At 37.2% G+C, this 17,181-nt stretch overlaps 1 protein-coding gene across 3 annotated transcripts in view; it reads left to right on the top strand.

Moving 5' to 3' along the window:
• The window catches only part of LOC105492661 (signal transducing adaptor molecule 2), a 54,380-nt gene that overhangs the window by 20,115 nt on the left and 17,084 nt on the right, over window positions 1-17,181 (top strand). For 2 of the 3 annotated variants that reach the window (XM_011759896.3, XM_071072764.1), the window contains exons 2-7: window positions 3,027-3,111; window positions 4,956-5,031; window positions 5,136-5,234; window positions 5,941-6,087; window positions 8,281-8,350; window positions 8,915-9,101. In XM_011759896.3, coding sequence (XP_011758198.1) covers window positions 3,027-3,111; window positions 4,956-5,031; window positions 5,136-5,234; window positions 5,941-6,087; window positions 8,281-8,350; window positions 8,915-9,101 — 664 coding nt within the window. Of the gene's footprint in view, window positions 1-2,905; window positions 2,937-3,026; window positions 3,112-4,955; window positions 5,032-5,135; window positions 5,235-5,940; window positions 6,088-8,280; window positions 8,351-8,914; window positions 9,102-17,181 lie in introns of all 3 variants that reach the window. The other variant, XM_071072763.1, reaches the window with a different exon arrangement.

The following is a 17,181-nucleotide window of genomic DNA, read 5'->3' as shown; positions in this document are numbered from 1 at the left end:
ATATGTGATAAAGAGGAAAAGACATAAAATGATACAATGTTTCTAAAGTGGTGTTTTTTATATCTCCACCTCTCCATACTAGAAGAAAAAATTGTATTCCTTGATATTGAAATTTTTGTAAAAGTTAGTAAAGTAAAAATGCTCCATAACTCAATCATTATATTCCGATCATGCTTTTTAACAGTTTATGTTTAATTAATTTATTTTATTTCTCACAATGCAGGTTACTTGTCAGTTTTTACTTTGATCATGTAATATTTCAGACCACAAAAAAGATATTGAAAATAAAATATTTTCTGGATACATACTGTACAACTTAATAAACCTTTATAAATACAATGAAGCCCCTGTCTTCTTTTGAACCACCCCCCAAGTTTGATGTTTATCCTTCTCATGCATGTTAATACTTTTATGACCTGTGTATATATCCCTAAAGAATATAGTGTATTTTTTGGATGTTATGAAATTCCAGGTGAAACATTCACATATTGCTGGTGGGAATGTACCATAGTATAGTTCCCTTGGAAAACTGCCCATTCCTAAAAAAATTAAACATAGAGTTATCATATGACACAGCATTTCTATTCCTAGATATATGCTAAAGGAAAATGAAAACATGATGTCTACACAGGGACTTGTACATGAATGTTGATAGCATCAGTGCATTATGTATATTAGCCAAAAAGTGTTTTTTTTTTTTTTGAGATGGAATTTTGCTCTGTCGCCCAGGCTGGAGTGCAGTGGCACGAATTCTGCTCACTGCAAGCTCCATGTCCCAGGTTCAGGCCATTCTCCTGCCTCAGCCTCCTGAGTAGCTGGGTCTACAGGCGCCCACCACCATGCCCGGCTAATTTTTTGTAATTTTAGTAGTGATGGAGTTTCACCGTGTTAGCCAGGATGGTCTCGATCCCCTGACCTCGTGATCTGCCCAGCTCGGCCTCCCGAAGTGCCGTGAGCCACCGCTCCTGGCCCAAAAACGTTTTTGAAAATCCAAATGTTGACTGGCATGGTGGCTCAGACTTGTAATCTCAGCACTTTCGGAGGCTGAGGCAGGCAGATAACTTGAGCCCAGCAGTTTGAGACCAACCTGGGCAACATGACGAAACCCCATCTCCACAAAAAATGCAAAACTTAGTTGGGCGTGATGGTGCACACCTGTGGTCCTAGCTACTCGGGAAGCCGAGGTGGGAGGATCACGTGAGCACCGGGAGATCAAGGCTGCAGTGAGTCGTGGTGACACCACTGCACACCAGCCTGGGCAACAGAGTGAGACCCTGTCTCAGTAAGCCAGCCAACCAGCCAGCCAACCCAGATGTTCATGAACTGGTAAATGGATAAATGTGGTATATCTATACAGTGGAATATTATTTAGCCGTAAGAAGAAATGAAGTACTGATACATGCTACAACGTGGATGACCCTTGCAAACATTATGCCAAATAGCAGAAGCCAGTCAGAAAAGAACATGTATTGTATGGTTCTATTTATATGAAAAATCCAGAATAGGTGAATCTTTGGAGACAGAAAGTAGACAAGTGGTTGCCTGGGGCTGGGAGTATGTAGGGAGAATGAACAGTAATTGCCAGTGGGTATGGATTTCTCTTGGAAGTGATTAAATGTTCTCAAATTAGATACTGGTGTTAGTTGTACAACTCTATGAATATAGTCAAAACATTGAATTGTACATTTTAAATGTGTAAATTGTATTAATACGTGAATTATAGCAATAAAGCTGTCTTAAAAAAACTCATGTAGCTGGGTGCAGTGCCTCACGCCTGTAATCCCAGCACTTTGGGAGGCCAAGGTGGGCGGATCGCAAGGTCAGGAGTTTGAGACCAGCCTGGCCAATATGGTGACACCCCATCTCTACTAAAAATACAAAAATTAGCCGAGCATGATGGCAGGCTGTAGTCCCAGATACTTGGGAGGCTGAGGCAGGAGAATCGCTTGAACCTGGGAGGCAGAGGTTGCAGTCAGCTGAGATTGTGCCACTGCACTCCAGCCAGCCTGGGCAACAGAGTGGAGACTCTGTCTCAACAACAAAAAAAAAAGCAGAAAAAAGGAAGAAAAACAACTCATGTAAATATTATGAATTCTTCTGCTGTTAGCTTTTTTGACTCAGCATTATAAGCCCAAGCAAATCATGTTTTGAGTTTCATAAATTTTTGTTCATTTAATTTTGGATCCCTCATTTCATATTCCATTGTATGAATTTACTATATTAATCAGTTTTTCTTTTTGCTGTGAAAACAATGCTTCAGGCTGAGTACAGTGGCCTGTAATCCCAACATTTGGGAGGCCAAGGAGGAAGATTCCTCGAGCCCAGGAGTTCAAGACCAACCTGGGCAACATAGTGAGACCCCTTCTCTATTAAAAAAAATTTACAAAACCAATGCTTTATTGGACAGTTTAGTACATATTTACTTGTATGATATACTTTCTATTTTTTTAAGAGATACGGTCTCTCCCTGTCACCCAGGCTGGAGTGCAGTAGCGTGATAATAGCTCACTGCGGCCTTGAATTCATAGGCAAAGCAATCCTCCCATTTCAGCCTCCCAAGTAGCTAAGATTACAGGCATTTGCCACCATGCCTGGCTAATGTATAACATTTATTTTTTGTAGAGACAGGGTCTCACTATATTGCCCAGGCTGGTCTCAAACTCCTGGCCTCAAACGATCCTCCTGCCTTGGCCTCCCATGCATGGGATTACAGGCATGAGCCACCATGCCCAGTCCTGATGATACATTTTTAAAACTTTCTTCCAAATTAGAATTTTATGGGATTATTGATACTTAGTAATTTGTTTATTTAGAAGGCATTTAATTGCTTTACCTCAAGATACTTAGTTCATTTAATTATACAATTTAAAATTGAAGTTAATAGAAGTACTTTTGTCTTCTGAAGGTCATCTGTAGTATCTTCGGCAAGAGAAAAGGTAGGATTTCTTAAATGTTGGGCCTTTACTGGTATTTTAGTGTTACATGAAATGTGTCCTCATTGTTGTGTATGCTAATATATTTTATAGAAAAAGCCACGAATGAGTACAACACTACAGAAGATTGGAGTCTTATTATGGACATATGTGACAAAGTTGGAAGTACTCCTAATGGGTAAGATGTCCAGTCATGCTCAGTCAATGTCTAGGACCTTGATAACCAGTGTCTCTTTTTGTGATGTAACTTTGAGAGAACAATGAGACTTTATCACAGTTGACCCTTGAACAACACAGATTTAAACTGCGAGGGTCCACTTATACATAGGTTTTCTTCCACCTCTGCCGCCTCTAAGACTGCAGGACCAACCCCTCTTCCTCCAACTCATGATTTCCTTAACAACATTTTTTTTTTTCTCTAGCTTACCTTATTGTAAGAATACAGTATATTATGTAGATACAAAATATATGTCCATCTACTGTTTATGCTATTGGTGAAGAGCTTCTGGTCAAGAGTAGGCTGTTAGTTGGCTGGTTGCAGTGGCTCACGCCTGTAATCCCAGTACTTTGAGAGGCTGAGGTGAGCGGATTACTTGAGGTCAGGAGTTTGAAACCAGCCTGGCCAATATGGTAAAACCTCGTCTCTACTAAAAATACAAAACTTAGCTGGACATAATGGTGTGCACCTGTAATCCCAGCTACTTGGGAGGCTGAGACAGGAGGATCACTTGAACCCAGGAGGCAGAGGTTGCAATGAACTGAGATGGCACCACTGCACTCCAGCCTGGGCGGCAGAGTGAGACTCTTGTCTCAAAAAAAAGACAAGACTAGGCTATTAATAGTTAAGCTTTTGGGGAATCAAAAGTTATACACAGATTTTAGGCTGTGTGGGTTGTTGGTGCCCCTAACTTTCATGTACTTAAAGGCTCAGTTGTACTTTTGGGACATAAAAGTTAAAAAAGCCCAGTTGCTGGATTTATGGGATTAACTTCATCCTGAAGGAACAAATGAAAAAGAGTTCAACTGAAAATCTGCTTTAGTCACACACGTGATGAAAGCCTTGACACAATAGGGACACATGATAACAATGTTTAGGTGAGTTATTTAAGGAATTCCTGTAGGAGTTCTATATGTATGGGAACTTTTAAATAATGAAGTAGATAACACAATAGATAATATAACAAAAAAGTCTTTGAGTCATATACATATAAATATAATAGGCTAACAAATGAAAAAAGTGAATATAAAAAGTGCTTTTGGGGAGTTGTGGCAATTAGCTGAACTATATGTTAGAAATTTAGAAAAGTGATGAAAGCATTTGTTTTAACATGAAAACTTTTCATAGTATATTCACATGTTTATACTTTACATATCATGTTAGATTTTTTTCAAAATAAGATTTTGCTGTCTGAAAGCTAAATCTGTCTTGAAGAAATTGAAAGATCTGGTATACGTCTCTTGTGTTGACAGACTGTTTGTGAAGTGGTTTGTCTCTTGATTTTGGAATACACAACATTTGCAACATGCTTTTTTTTAAAAGTTCTATGAGCCTATAAACAAAATATTGTGTACAATCATTTTATAGATTTATTCCTTTAATAACATGAAATTTCCAGGATTTTAGTTTAATTTATTTTTATTTTATACTTACTTTATTTTATTTTGAGTCAGAGTCTCTCTCTGTCATCCAGGCTGGAGTACGGTGGCATGACACAGCTCACTGCAGCCTCCTGGGCTCAAACAATCAGCTTGCCTCAGCCTCCTGAGTAGCTAGGAGTACAGACACACACCACCATGCCCAGCTAATTTTAAAATTTTTTATAGAGATGAGTTCTTACTTTGTTGTCCAGGCTGGTCTCAAATTCCTGGGCTCAAGTGATCCTCCTGCCTTGGCTTCCCAAAGTGTTGGAATTACAGGCCTGAGCCGTTAAATATAAAAGTATTTGGTTATAGAATAATACCTTAATGTTTGAATTACATTTATCAATAAATACTTAACTGTCTCTTTTTTTTTTTTTTTAGAGCAAAAGATTGCCTAAAAGCCATAATGAAAAGGGTAAATCATAAGGTTCCACATGTTGCTCTGCAGGCACTAACCGTGAGTACAAGTCGTGTTATTATTTGACGCAAATTTTAAATGTTTTTAATTATAGTAAGTTAATATTTTAACATTTGTATATTAATTTTTATTTCAATTAATAGCTTCTTGGGGCTTGTGTGGCAAACTGTGGAAAGATATTTCATTTAGAAGTATGTTCCCGTGATTTTGCAACAGAAGTACGTGCTGTGATTAAAAATAAGGTAAATTTTAAAAACAGAAGAAATTTAAGTCATTAAAAAATACATAGATTGTGTGTTGTTATAACTATATGTGGTATTACTAAAGTGTTATAAATGAAGTCATTTTTAGATACATTGAAATGAAATAAACTGTTCTGATATTTGATTTTTTAATTTGTAGCACCAAAAACTCTTCTCCCCAAAGTATATATACTGTAGATAATAGCAAATCCTTTTTGAGGGCCAGTAAGTAGTCATTGCTTTAAGCATTTTACATATACTGTCTTGTTGAATGCTCTTAACTACCCTTGGAGCATTAGATTCTTGGAAATTAGATTCCCTTATCATTCTTATTTTATAAATGCAAAAACTGAGACTTAGAAGTAACTTGTCCAAGGTCATGCAGCTAGTAAGTGGAAGAGCCAAGATTTACATCCAAGTTTCTCTGGTTCCATTCTCCAAAACATGGAGGAAATAATCTCTGAATATAAAAGATTTGTTGTCATTATAATAAGACTTAGGAATTGGTGTTAAAAACAGTCATTTTGTATGAAATAGCATGTAAATAGGCATCTATCAATTACTCAACTAGGCTAGAAATTGCTGGACTTTTGTAGATGTTCATATAATTACAGAGAATTTTGATGGTAGTTCTCCTTGTTAAATAATTTAAGTACTTATTTTAACCATAGATTTGTGTTCATTTCCCTTTCCTTTTCCTTAAAAGGCACATCCTAAAGTATGTGAAAAACTGAAATCTTTAATGGTGGAGTGGTCAGAAGAATTTCAGAAGGACCCTCAGTTTAGTCTAATATCTGCAACTATTAAATCTATGAAAGAGGAAGGAATTACTTTTCCTCCAGCAGGTTCTCAGGTGAGAGATTCATTCAGACCCATGGTTGACCCTGTAATAGTTTGAAGGTATGTATATTATGTAAAGACTAGGCAAGGTATGTCTAGATTATCATTTTCCACCTCTACTTCCCAAATGACTCTCTAGCATAGTGCCTTCCTTACATTTAGTAGACGTATTAGTTTTTGTGTATTTCTTCCACATATCAGAACCTTGAGAAGTTAATCAGACAAAAATAGTATATTTAATGTTTCTCTAAGTCTGCAGTCATGAAAAAGGCATAGGTGTATGACATAGCCCTTATAGTCAAGAAATTTGTAGCAAATTTGAACGATAGCTTTATACATGTGAAAAATAACTAATTTAGATTGTAAGTGACAAACATAGGATGAGGGGAATAGACTGTATGCTGTCTGTCTCAATACTAAAGAGAGAAAGAAGTGACTACTGATTGGAATGGTGAAGAAGGTAAAGAGGTAGAATTTTGAAACTTGAATGTATTACTATTTTGTTAGAAGTGAAGAAGTCACACCAGGAGATAAGTGAAATGAACAAATTCATGGAATTGAGAGGCTCAAGACTTGTTTGTTGAAGAGTGAAAATGCCTAGAGTGAATGCTTTACATATAAGATAGATGGAAATGTAAGACTAGAAATTTATTTGCTGGGAGAGGGGATAGCTTTAGTAGAACCGGGGTGTGGAGGCAGGGATGTTGACTCATGGAGTGGGCTGTTTTTTTGTTTTTTTAGATCTAGGGGAGGAAAATACTATTCCTTGGGTTTTGCTCTCAGTACCTTATTCCCTGCCATTAATATTAGGATATGGGCTAGGGAAAGAGACTATGAGAAGTACTATATTTTCTTTTCTTTTAGATCATAGATTAAAGAGAAAAAAAGATGCTTTTTTTTTTGGAGACGGAGTTTCGCTCTTGTTGTCCAGGCCGGAGTGCAGTGGCGCAACCTCGGCTCACTGCAATCTCTGTCTCCTGGGTTCAAGCAATTTTCCTGCCTCTGCCTCTAGAGTAGCTGGGATTACAGGTGCCTCCTACCACCAGGCCCGGCTAATTTTTTGTATTTTTAGTAGAGATGGGGTTTCACCATGTTGGCCAGGCTGGTCTCGAACTTCTGGCCTCAGGTGATCCACCTGCCTCGACCTCCCAAAGTGCTGGGATTACAGGCATGAGCCACACCAACTGAAAAAAGATTATAACTGACCAGACCTAAGAGTACAAGGTAGAGTTTTGAGACAAAAGTCTTGTAAATAATAAAAGGGAAACATTTTCCTGTTCTGTCCTTTCTGCATATTTTTCTGAAAAATCTATGTAAAGAACTGGTTGATGGATCAGAGTCCTGGATACCTGTCTTACATGCCACTTATTAAATTCAAGCATGACCTTCCTTAGTTCTCTACTTTGCCTGGCAGACCACTGCCATCCAGCCACAGTAACTAGTAAAAGGACTTCACACGTATTCCTAGAACTGCACCTCTTGTCTCTGTCCCCACTCCTCTCTCTTCAGTGATGATCATGACTTCTTGCTGGCACTTCTCGTGTAGCTGTACTCCTGTAGCAGTAGAGCTCCTCTCACTAAGAGACCTTGAGATCAGGAATACAATCAGGAAAGAGTCATATTTTTTTATTCTATTAATATTTAAGTACTTTCTGTATGCCAAATTCTGTGTTAGATTTATGCAAAATCTAAGCCAGTTTGAGTCCTGTGTGAGTTGATAATGTTTTCTTGAAAAATCTGATGTTTTATTTTAGGATTTGAAAACAAGTACTTAAAATTATTATAAAGAACTTCACTTTTAGACCAGTCATGGTGGCTCATGCCTGTAATCTTAGCACTTTGGGAGGCTGAGACAGGAGAATCACTTGAGGCTAAGAGTTGCAGATCAGTGTGGGAAACATAGTGAGATCCTGTCTCTACAAAAAATAAAAATTAGCCAGATGCGGAGGCATATACTTGTAGTTCCGGCTTCCCAGGAGGCTGAGGTAAGAGGATCACTTGAGCCCAGGAGTTGGAAGTTTCAGTGAGCTATGACTGTGCCATGCACTCCAGCCTGGCTGACAGGGTGAGACTCTGTCTCAGAAAAGAACTTCACTTTTAAATGAAACTCAGTTATATCATTAAAAATTTAGCATCTGCAAGTAATTATAGAGCTTGTGTTTTGTTTGAAGAGATAGTTGTGTTCATTTTACTCATACATTTACAGACTGTCTCAGCTGCCGCCAAGAATGGTACGTCATCGAACAAAAACAAAGAGGATGAAGACATAGCTAAAGGTAAATGATCAAGCACGTGTAATTTAGTGTTGCTTAAAATATCTTTGCCAGAACATTTTTTTAAATAAAAATGATAATAAAACTAGTATACTTTTATTTCTACCTCAGATCTAAAAACTAGTAGCGTCCAAAAAGTAAGGAAAACAAATGACATGCTGTCAAATGAATTTAATTCATTATCTTTTTTCAGTAATATATGTTTGATGTGCTACCTTTGGAGAGATTACATTTCACCTTTTTTTTAATGCCAAAGTTATGAGTCAAGCACAGAAATATGTTCATGGCTTATCCTATATGGAAAGCTACCCATATTATAATGTCACAATCTGTTTGCTATAAAAATAATTGCTGCTGTATATGACAGACCGTGATAATAAGGAATGAGCAAAAACTTTATTTTAAAAATGTCACGGTTCCCTGCCCTGCCCCACCCTACCGAAAGATAACTGTAGCTTGTAATTAGACAAATAAAATGCTTGATTTATTCTTATTAAATTTTACATTGCCATCTAATGTTTATCAAAATTAATTCCAGTTGTTTTGCATTTTAATTTTTGAAACTAGCTATTGAATTATCGCTGCAAGAGCAGAAACAGCAACACACAGAAACAAAATCCTTATATCCATCTGCAGAAATTCAGTTAAATAATAAGGTTGCACGGAAAGTGAGAGCTTTATATGATTTTGAAGCTGTTGAGGACAATGAACTCACCTTTAAACATGGTGAAATAATTATTGTTTTGGATGACAGGTATGTTTTAAATCTTTATGGAAAGTTTTAAAGTGTAATGCCCTTCTTTTAGAATCCAGAGTATTCAGTTCTTTGACTTTTAGTGTATTTAAATAATAATAGAACATTTTCATACCTTATTTTTTTCTAAAATAAAAGGTAGATAATGTGAGCCTCCTCTCATTATATTTGATAATTTATGTTTGTTATATTTGATAATTTATGTATTGGATGAAAGATGTATTAAATATTGCTGATGACCACAAGTGGGAAACATGTAAATACTCAGTTACTTGCATATGTTTACGTTGGCAGTTGTGTGTACCGAAATTACTGACAGAAAAACTTTAGGAAGAAATATAGCAATATACCCTTGATCAAAGCACCAAAAGCTAAACTTGGCTCCTCCCCATTTCTTAATCTACTACTGTACTCTTAGAATTTTCCTGCCATTTAAAGCTGTCATAAAAAATAGATCAATCTCTGTTGAGCTTAATACTGTTCTGTACTTTTAAAGGAAATTCATGGAACTTAGCAAGAGTGAGAAGTAAGCTTGTTGCCGTGAACAGAGATTGCAGATGTATTTGGTATCCATTATAAATAACTTATTTATAACGCACTAGTCTAATATTTCTAGTATATTTTAAGATAAAGGGTAGATAAGTAATGGTTTTACTTTGCTGTGGTAAATATTTATTGAGAAAATGTTATGTAATCGACTATTTATAATTAATAACAAATGAGGACGCAGTTGTCTTCATAAAACCTAGAATAAAGTAAGGGAGTTAAAATTACAATATAGACAGTTGTATGGAAGGCAGAATGTGGTGAATACCATAAAAGAGGTGCTGTTGGAGCCCAGATAGCAGATTTGGTGCAAGCATCTGGCAAAGAAGGCTTATCCTAGGGTTCCATTTGAGTTGTGTTTCTTGATTGGTTTTGATAGGATAAAAAATTTTGCAAGAAATTGAGGATGGGAAAAGGAAGGTCTCTTAGACAATCAAGATAATACCATCTTCACTTAGAAAATCTTTTTTCCATGAAGAAAAAATTAAAAAAAAAAATAATCATTTGGAGTGGAACACCATGATCCCTGAAGGAGAATAGATAGAAATGCAGATACTTCTCAACTTATATTAGCCTACAGTTGGGCAAAATCATGTAACACAGAACCTATTTATTATAATAAAGTATTGAATATCTCATGTGACTTATTGAATACTGTACTGAAAGTTAAAACCAGAATGGTTTATGGGTACCTCAGTGTGTATCACTTTTGCACCATCGTAAGTCATGCCATCATGAGTTTGAGACTGTAAAGGTAGAGAGATAGTGTGGGCTCTGAACACTGACAGTCTAAAATGTCAGGCTTATAAGTGTCTTTTAGTTAGAGTACTTACAAAAGAGCTTATGTTTACTGTTTTGATATTCTTATACAACTATGAAGTTAAAGATATTTATAAAATAAAAACAAAATGGGTGGTTTTATCTAAGATTTTAATTTAGAGCATTACTTTATATAACAAAATTTTCTAAAATAAACTGCTGCTCACCAAACAATTTTCAATTAAGGTTTATCACCACAAAAAAGAACTTTTTAAATTGTAACTGCTAAAATAATTCAACATGAGTATGATGGAATATGTAGGTCAATTGCTGTCATTTTGACAATAGTACACCACAATTTTATAGTTGCTGTAAGCATGCTTATGGGTAAAATATTGTCATTCTAGGTGATTGGTAATCGCTGGTAGACAAATGCAAACTTGCGTGCTAAAGTTAAATGACAGTCTTCGGTTAAAAGGAGGTCATCCAGAAAATGACTCTACTCATTGTTTGTATACTTTTGTGGAATGTAAAGCGTAAAATTTTCACACACAGAAGTCCCTTGAAGTCCCTTGAAAACATATCATTCTTGGATCTCCATTTAAGAACCATTGAGCTGGCAGGGCATGGTGGCTCACACCTGTAATCCCAGCATTTTGGGAGGCTGAGGTGGGCCGATCATGAGGTCAGGAGTTCAAGACCACCTTGGCCAATATGGTGAAACCCCATCTCTATTAAAAATACAAAAATTAGCCATGCATGGTAGCGCGCACACCTGTAGTCCCAGCTACTGGGGAGGCTGAGGCAGGAGAATTGCTGGAACCTGGGAAGCGGAGGTTGCAGTGAGCCGAGATTGTACCACTGCACTCCAGCCTGGATGACAGAGCGAGACTCTGTCTCAAAAACAAACAAAGAAAAACCATTGAGCTGATAGAAAAGGTGCACATTTCTTATTTTTTTATTTGAGACAGAGTCTCGCTCTGTCACCCAGGCTGGAGTGCAGTGGTGCCATTTCAGCTCACTGCAACCCCCGCCTCCTATGTTCAAGTGATTCTCCTGCCTCAGCCTCTCCAGTGGCTGGGATTACAGGCATGCGCCACCATGCCCAGCTAATTTTTGTATTTTTAGTAGAGACAGGGTTTCACCACGTTGGCCAGGCTGGTCTCGAACTCCTGACCTCAGGTGATCTGCCCACCTTGGCCTCCCAAAGTGCTGGGATTACAGGCATGAGCCACTGCGCCGGCCCAAAGGTGCACATTTTTTATTAACAGAGTATATCAAGAAAAGCTTTTCACTTTCTACATTTTAGCTTTATCTTACCACTCCATGTTTCTTTTCTTTTCTTTTTCTTTGTTTTTTTTGAGACAGGGTCTCACTCTGTCGCCCAGGCTGGAGTGCAGTGGCATGATCTCAGTTCACTGCAACCTCCACCTCCCAGGTTCAAGCGATTCTCCCACCTCAGTCTCCTGAGTAGCTGGGAATACAGGCATGCACCACCATGCCCAGCTAATTTTTTGTACTTTTAGGGGTAGAGACAGGGTTTCACCATGTTGGCCAGGCTGGTCTCAAACTCCTGGCCTCAAGTGATCCACCCGCCTCAGCCTCCCAAAGTGCCAGGACTACAGGCGTGAGCCACCATGCCTGGCCCACTCCATGTTTGTTTTCTGTGTACCATTTCAGATAATCAAGTGGAATTCTTGCAGTTCCAAAAATGCCATTTTCTGCTTAGTCCTCTGTAGCATTGTACCTTTGGTTCTGTCTGCCTGGAAAGCCCTGTTGAAGGAGGTAAAAGCATTTAGAAAAGGAGAAGAACTTTACTTTCAAAGACAGGTTGCAAGGGAGTCCAAGCTTTAGAAAAGTTGCCTCCCCATATTAAAAAATAAAACAGGTATTTTAAGGAATAAGACCCCCACAAGATTAGCAAATTTTTCCAGGTGTACTATTTATATGTTCATGGTAGAAATGGCAGTTTTCTCATGTGATTCTTATATCCAGAGAGGACATTACTACCTTCAGTCATTGTCATTGCAAAAGTTAGCAGGTGAGTACTTTTTGTTAAGAAATCAGTAGTTAAAAGGAAACGCTCAAGTTTTCATGTACTTTGAGACCTAAAACTAAGTATGGTAACATTTTTTGTTTTATCTCAGAGTACAGAGGTTTTTGTTTCTTTGTGCCTTGTTTTCTTGCTTATCAATAATGGCAGGAGGACAAAATGTCATTTTTATTTCCACAGCCTTAATTTTCTTTTCCTCCTGGCAAGTGCCTACTTAACCTTTAAAACCCGTGTCAGATTTTATATCCTCTGGGAAGCCTTTCAACCTTTCTCTGCTTTTTAGTTCCCAGTGGAGTTAGGAGTTCCCTTCTTTGAGCTATAGTTCTCTGAACATATATAACAGCATTTCTCATACTGGATTTTAAACAGAGTCATTTCTCAATACCTTAGAGGGTTGGTTCCAGGACCCCTGTTGATACCAAAATCCACAGATGCAAGTCTTTGATATAAAATAGCATCATATTTGCATATAACTTACACATATCTTCCTATATATTTTAAATTATCTCTAGATAACTTATAGTACCTGATACAATGTAAATGCTATGCAAATCACTATATTGTATTTTTAAATACAACATATTGTATTTAAAAAAATTTTTTTTTGTTCTATTGTCATTTTTGTTTATCTTTCATGAATACTTTTCATTTGGGGTTTGTTGAGTCCATGGATGTAGCACTCGCCAGATACGGAGGGCAAACTGCACTTCTTTACATATGTCTCTCTACTAAATCAGTTGATTCTGAAGAGGCTCATCACTTCCTTGGGCGGGAGAAAGGGGAAAGGAGAAAACCAATTCTGATGGTAAAGCAAGATAACATGTTTTTACTCAGTTCTGTAGGAAAGGTTGTAAAACACTGCTAGATTTTTTTTTTTTTCTTGTTTTTATAGATAGGGTGTGACTGGGTTGCCCAGGCTGGAGTGCAGTGGTTATTCACAGAGGTGGGCATAGCATACTACAGCCTGGACTCCTGGACTCAAGCAGGCCTCGTCCCTCCGCCTCCTGGGTAACTGGGACTACAGCTTTGTGCTAGATTTTAAACTTCTTGAGGGCACAAATGGTGTCCTAATTATCTTTGTAACTTCAGTACTTAGCCTGAAGGTACTATTTTCTCCATGGTAGGTTTTCATAAATGTTAGCTGAATAATGTTTGTTGAAGGTGAGGTTTATGTTCTTTAGACTTGTATCATTTTTTTGTTTTTCACTCAGTTGTGATTTATTTTTTTAATATAAAAAGCTCTAAATATAAATGCTACATTAAAGTTTTCTTTAATTGTTAAATGATTTGTGTAAAATTAGAGTGCCACTTTCTTTAATTTGGGAATTTAAACTTGAACAACGTTTTTTTGCCATCAGCATTCCATAGAATCAACTTGTAGTCAGTGAAGAGAGTATAGAGCTGGATTAGGACTGGAAAGGAGTTGTTAATTTGGTTGCTTTGCCTACTTTTATGCTTCATCAGAGTTCGTAGTAGTGGCTGGGAGGAAAAAAGTATCCTATATTGGTAGGAAGGACCACTGAGGAAGGGTATACATATAGTTGTTGATAGGTTCATATAAAATGCATGCATCCATTTCACAGGTTTGGGTTCTCTCGTTTTATATAAAAATTTCTCAAGTTCAGCTTTCCTTTTCAAAATGAAAAGTTAACTTAAAAATATGTTGTAAGAGAAAGAAACTTTTTCCTATCTTACATAGATATTTGCAGATATGATATCTTAGAACTGTCAGTACATCAATACATCAGTTATTTTCTGGCTTTAAGAACTTGGATGATGTATAACTCTTTCATCTCTTTCTAGTGCTCATAAATGAAATGATGTTTCATAATCATAGACATTAATTCATCCATAAGACTCATACTTAAGAATGTCTGTTCAGTAAGTCAGATTTTTGGAAAGGAATAGATAAAATTATCATTATTTCCAGATACTGTGATTTTCCATATAGAACGTTCAGGAGTCCAATGGACATACTATTTCAAGTGGTAGGAGTTCATCAGGGTTGTTGGATACAAGCTCAACATACAAAATTCAGTAGTATGCTTTAATCACAACTTTTTAGAAAATATAGTAGAAAAAAAGGCATTCTCAGTAGTAACAAAAATTATATAAATGATCTAGAAATGAATAAGCCTAACAAAGATACATAAGGTCTTTATGGATTAAATTATAAAATTATTTGAAAGCTATAAAAGGATACAAATATATATTTACACATTATGTTTTATATAAATGTAAATGGAGAAAGATACCATGTTCATAGGGAAGAAACCTTAATATTACAAAGATTTCCTTTTTCTTATATTATTGCGTAATTTTGGTGCATTTCCAGTTCAAATCCCAACAGGACTTTTTCCCCAGAGAACTTGAAAAGTAATTTAATGTAATTGTGGAAATTTGAAGGTGTGTAATAAGTGAGAAAGAGTAATATAGAAAGGGTATTTTCCCTGGCAGGTATTAAGGTACATTAACAAGATGCGTAAATAGATATGTGGACTATTGCAGCAGAATGGAATCTAGAAATAGGCTCATGAACAGATTACTGTTTGAAAGGTAGGGTATTATAAATTAGTAGAAAACATGATGGACTATTTAATAAATTTTGCTGTGATGAATGGCTCTTTTTATAGTACAGATAAAATTTTGATTAGTTTCACATAGTACATTAAAATTTCATTCCAAATGAACTAAAGACCTAAACATATGAGAGGGAAAAAAAATAGCAAAAACAAACTAAAACTACAGTTAAGTCTATAGGAGAATAGATTTAGGAGTTTAAGGGTAGAAAAAGGTAAAAGTATAAGCCATGAAAGAAAAGATTGCCAAATTTGATTGCATAGGGGGAAAAAGCCACTGTACAGTTAAGCCATAAACATATACTAAAAAGACAGTGATAGCCTGGAAGAAGGTATCTGCATAATTCAGACAAACAACTGCTGTCCAAAATATATAAAGAACTTCTACAGATCCATGAAAAAAGACAAATGACCCAGTAGAATAAGAAAAGTGGGCAAAAATATGAACAGGCAATTTTCAGAAAAGGCAATCTGAATAGCTAGCAAGCACAAGTAGATGCTTGGGAAATGCACGTGCATACAGTGAAATACGATTTCTCTCCTGTCTAATTATCAAGTGTTAGTTGGGAAAATTATCACATATAAGGGAAGATGACATTGTTACATGCAACCGGGGGAAGGAGGAAGGTGAATTTTCACAGCCATTCTAGGGAACATTTGGCAGTATCTAGTAAAATGAAATGTTTATGGCTGGGTGTGGTGGCTCACCTGTAATCCTAGCACTTTGGGAGGCTGAGGCGGGCAGATCACTTGAGATCAAGTTTGAGACCAGCCTGACCAACATGGCAAAACCCCATCTCTACTAAAAATACAAAAATGAGCCAGGAGTGGTGGTGCATACCTATAGTCCCAGCTACTTGGGAGACTGTGGCAGGAGAATGGCTTGAATCTGGGAGGCAGAGGTTGCAGTGAGCCAAGATCACGCCACTGCACTCCAGCCTGGGTAACACAGCAAGACCCTATCTCAAAAAAAAAAAAAAAACAAAAAAAAAAAAAAACGAAATATTTATATTCTTAAATCCCAACAAGTTCACGTCTGTGAATAAGTGCAGAGAAATTGTTGCATGTGTGTCTTCAAGTCTAGGATGATCATTACATTATCTTTATAATGGTGAAAGACTGGAATCAACCTAAATATCCATCTGTACAGGAATGGCTAAATATGGCCCATTCGTGTGATGGAATTTTAATTTAAAAAGAATAAGCAAAATTTGAAAGAATTAATATATAAAATTAAAAAGATCTGTGTGGATTAGCATCTATGTCTGTCTGTTTCTATATGGACTTGGCTATAGATATGTGTAAAAGAACAAAAAACCGACAGGAAGGCTACCAACTTTATTATGGTAGTGTGGTAAGATGGATGTGGCCTGGGATTTGGGGTCATTACTAAAGGGCACTTAAGTGTTTCCTGTTTACTTTTTAATTTTTTAATTTTATTATTTATTTTTTGAGACAGAGTCTCACTCTATTCCCCAGGCTGGAGTGCAGTGACGTGATCTCAGCTTATTGCAACCTCTGCCTCCCGGGTTAAAGCGATTCTCATGCCTCAGGCTCCTGAGTTGCTGGGATTACAGGCACCTGCCACCACACCCGGCTAATTTTTGTATTTTTAGTAGAGATGGGGTTTTGTCATGTTAGCCCAGCTAGTCTCGAACTCCTGACCTCAGGTGATCCATCCACCTCAGCCTCCCACAGTGCTAGGATTACAGGCATGACCGCACCCAGCCTTACTTTTTTAAAGCCCAGAGTAACAAATGATGAATTGCTAATTGGTTCTAAATTTTTTGTTTGTTTTTTTGAGATGAGTCTTGCTGTGTCATCCAGGCTGGAGTGCAGTGGCGCCATCTTGGCTCACTGCAACCTCTTCCTCCCAGGTTTAAGTGATTCTTCTGCCTCAGCCTCCCAAGTAGCTGGGGCTACAGGTGTGCACCACCATGCCTGGCTAATTTTTGTATTTTTAGTAGAAACGAGGTTTCACCATGTTGGCCAGGCTGGTCTCAAACTCCTGACCTCAGGTGATCTGCCCACCTTGGCCTCCCAAAGTGTTGGGATTATAGGCGTGAGCCACCGTGCCTGGCCTGGTTCTAAGTTTAGATATAGGGATGTGGATATTTGTTTTACTTGTACTTTTTAATATTTA

Source organism: Macaca nemestrina, chromosome 11 (assembly GCF_043159975.1).
Source record: "Macaca nemestrina isolate mMacNem1 chromosome 11, mMacNem.hap1, whole genome shotgun sequence".
NCBI classification, from domain to species: domain Eukaryota; kingdom Metazoa; phylum Chordata; class Mammalia; order Primates; family Cercopithecidae; genus Macaca; species Macaca nemestrina.
The sequence above is the reverse complement of the archived record's forward strand: the minus strand, read 5'-3'. Positions and strand labels throughout refer to the sequence as shown.